The 3915-nt window shown below is 42.1% G+C and overlaps 1 protein-coding gene across 1 annotated transcript in view; it reads left to right on the top strand.

Annotated features, from left to right (window-relative positions):
- LOC112076143 (elongation factor 2) overlaps positions 1-3824 on the top strand; it is a 23434-nt gene extending 19610 nt beyond the window's left edge. Inside the window, exons 12-13 of the mRNA XM_070441205.1 lie at positions 2533-2665; positions 3423-3824. Of these exons, the coding sequence (XP_070297306.1) occupies positions 2533-2665; positions 3423-3616 (327 nt within the window). The 3' untranslated portion in view covers positions 3617-3824. The remainder of the gene's footprint in view (positions 1-2532; positions 2666-3422) is intronic.
- Positions 3825-3915: the final 91 nt, after the last annotated feature.

The raw sequence follows: 3915 nt of genomic DNA on the forward strand, positions 1-3915 counted from the left end.
TGGTGCTGACTACCACAACAGAATAGTAAGGGATGTTCAACCTTTCCTGAGTCCTGAGGGGTATCCTATGAATCAAGCTAGATCTACTCTGGGTTTTCTAAAGCTAGCCGGCTTCAGCTAGCTTCACACTCCAGCTCAAGACTTCATCCGTACTACTACAGTGGATATTGATTGTCTGCCTGCCGCTAACTCCAGCAGCCTTGTAACTGTGCATGTCGCACATGGCTAGTTGCACGCCAAACTCTTCATTGAGACAATGCTGAATCAATTCATGGGGAAATCGGTGACATTTTCATTTGTGCCGAAATCAAATTCAGTAGGCTATGGTGTGAAATAGGCTTTTACAAATGCATTCTTTGGGACACCCGAGTGGCGCAGAGGTCTAAGGCACTGCATCGCAGTGCTTGAGCCGTCATTACAGTCCCGGGTTCAATCCCAGGCTGTGTCACAGCCGGCCGTGACCGGGAGACCCATGAGACGGCGCACAATTGGCCCAGCTTTGTCTGGGTTAGGGGCGGGTTTGGCCAGCCGGGATTTCCTTGTCCGGGACTTCCTTTCCTTGACACTCTAACGACTCCTAGAGTGCAGCCTGGCGCCTGCAAGCCGACTTCGGTCGCCACCTGGACGGTGTTTCCTCCGACAACATTGGTGTCCAGAAGCAGTGCGGCTTGGCAGGGTTGTATTTCGGAGGACGCGTGGTGGATCTAGACCTTCGCCTCTCCCCAGTCCGTAGGGGAGTTTCAGCGATGGGACAAGACTGTAACTACCAATTGGATATGATGAAATTGGGGATAAAAAGTTCCAAACTCCTATCGATAAAATAATATAAAAATAATTATATTTGTCATAAAGGTTTTACTGTACATTAAGTTTCAAATGCATTCTGTCATTATTAAATAATGTGATAAATATTTTAACATTTAACACAAAATCAGTCTTCTTCCTCAAATGAAGGGGATGATGATTGAACAAKTATTGGAATCTGTGTGTGTAGCCGGACAGGTAGGATGACTGACAATAGTGAAAATGAACAAAGGGGTCAGGTGGAATGGCGGAGACTGAGGCAGGAATTCCTTTAACCACAAAGCGGTATATTTACCGGGTAGTTTGTCTGTGCTGAATAACAAAGGAAACAGAATAACATGTATCAAATCAAATTCATAAATCACAAAAGTCAAATCATAATAACAATCATTGTCATTATTAACATGAGGTAATTCAGCCATATGAATTCAATATGAAGTATGATAGTCATTTAGGATCATCACCATTCATAATCATGATATTAAATTGATCAATTATTCAATATATAATCTCAATCAGTTTGATCTCAGGGATGTTCAATTTAGCAAATGATAATTACGTTTCATATTTCATACTTCCAGGTTTGTCCTCATTATGTACATATAATTTCGTAAAATTTTAACCAAACATCAATGGCATAATTGTCCTGTGATGATCTGTAGGGTTGTGATCATTGACACAATAGGTTTGAAGCGGCGCTCCGCGGTAATAACTATAGACAATAACTGGATGGCCCGCTCTCCCGATCGCAACAGATAGTTCAGATGAAAGAGTCGGTGGATTTACATTGATTTGTGGATGATCACAGAAGGTCTGGATTATAACGGAGTTGGGGAAGAAGGCAGTGGTGTTGGTGACCTAACTCAGACGCTCTGGCCCAGGCAGCCATGAATTAAAGGGCGATTCCACCAACTCATGGGCCTTTTCCACAACGATGCAGTCTTTGCGAGAGGGAGGGAATCGGATTTCATTGGCTCTCAACTCGCGATTCAAACACTTCATTCGGGATAAATGGAGTTAGCCTTTATGGAGCAGGTTAGCGCTAAAGGATTCGTTGCCGTAGAAATTGMCGTGACTAAAATGTGAGCCACATTTGACTGGTTATCCCAAGTTGAACTCGGGAGTTCACCAAAGTTACTCCTCAAACCAGCTTCGTAGGATACCCCTCTGAACACTTGYTAGCTCCTGGAGTTAATGCTTTGGTGTTAGCCCCACATGCTACTACTGTCTTCTGGCATTGCGTTCAGATGTGTGATTACTTTAAAAAGGTAGTGGCTAGTGGCCGGAATCGAACCGTGCCGTTCCCCTTAGAGTATGTTTGGGATTCTCTGGATCGATGTGTACGACAGCGTGTTCCAGTTCACACTAATATCGAGAAACTTCACAAAGCCTTTGTGAAGAGGAGTGGGACAACATTCCACAGGCCCCAATCAACAGCCTGATCAACTCTGTGCGAAGTCAAAATGTCACGATGCGTGAGGCAAACGGTTGTCACACACAATACTGGTTTTCTGATCCACGCCCCCCCCTTTTTTAACGGTATCTGATCAACAGATGCATATCTGGTTTTCCCTGTCATGTAAAAATCCAGATTAGAGCCAATTTTATTTATATCAATTGACTGTGTTTCCTTATATGAACTGTAACTCAGTAAAATCTTAGAAATTGTTGCATGTTGTGTTTATATATTTTTTTGTATTTGAACTTACCTAAACGTTCTTCCTGCAGTGTCCGGAGCACGTTGTCGGAGGGATCTACGGTGTGCTGAACAGAAAGAGAGGCATGGTATTTGAGGAGTCCCAGGTSGCTGGAACACCCATCTTCATCGTGAAGGCTTTCCTTCCAGTCAATGAATCATTTGGTACGTTCATCACGCTTTCCAACTAAACATTTCAACACTGAATGAAAAAGACAATTTTTAAAGGATAGTCCAGTCAATGAATAAGTTGGTACGTTCATCACATCTTCCAACCCATTTCACCATAACAATGAATGGAAACAACATTTTAAAAGGAAACATTCAAATGTAACTTTTCAACAACAAAAAAAAAATATATATATATTCATAACTAAAAAGACTAATTTAGTAGGCCAGGACACTACTTGTTAGTAGTGTAACGATCCTGGTTTCTAACGCGCGTATTGACTCTTGCCGCTTGAGCATGCTCCGATAGCGCGCTGCGACTTTGGGTAAAAGGTCGGCGGGTTCGGAGACCTGCTCTTCATTACAGTATCCTGGCAAGGGAACAAAACACAAAGCGGATTTACCTCTTTATGAAACAGCCCCGACTTTGTAACAAATCATTAGTGTTGTCATCCATCACATCCTATTTATTTCCGCAAGCGAGTCACAACATATTTGACATACCAACATTTTTTTTTTTTTTATAAAGGACCAAAGAGTTTTAAAATGGTATCGTCAAGCGTTTTTCATAAGAATTAGCCCTTTAACAAGTAATGATCACACGTCAATGTAAAACATTGTATTCAGCCAGGATAGGTGTGTAACATAGGAAATAGGAGTCAACCAACTAGTTACAGATAAGCATGACAAAACAACACAGACCTCTGGTTGTTTTATGAATTATTTTATTTTTTATTTCCCCCGATGTCGTTAGGTTTCACAGCGGACCTGAGGTCCAACACAGGTGGCCAGGCCTTCCCCCAGTGTGTGTTCGACCACTGGCAGATCCTGCCCGGGGATCCCTTCGACGAGACCAGTCGGCCATGGCAAGTAGTGGCAGACACCCGCAAACGCAAAGGCCTTAAAGAAGGCATCCCTACCCTGGACAACTTCCTGGATAAACTGTGATCAACTGTGATTGGACTGGAGCTTCCTAGTGCAATTTAATGATCATAGCACCCTAATGTGGAAATGTAAAAAAATAAAAACAGAACCAAACCACAATAATAACAACAATGCACTGTATTATAACAAAAAAAAAGGTAATAAAAAACGATGCCCCTTTATTGTTTTAAGTCTGAGATCCTGAAAGCAAATAAAAAAAATGAGCACCTTGTTTGTTTGTCTGCATCACGATGGCATAGTGAAACAAAAGCATATTTTACCCATAGCGAAACAAAAGCATATTTTACCCACAGCGAAACAAA

The sequence above is a fragment of the Salvelinus sp. IW2-2015 genome, unplaced genomic scaffold (genome assembly GCF_002910315.2).
Source record: "Salvelinus sp. IW2-2015 unplaced genomic scaffold, ASM291031v2 Un_scaffold3595, whole genome shotgun sequence".
NCBI classification, from domain to species: domain Eukaryota; kingdom Metazoa; phylum Chordata; class Actinopteri; order Salmoniformes; family Salmonidae; genus Salvelinus; species Salvelinus sp. IW2-2015.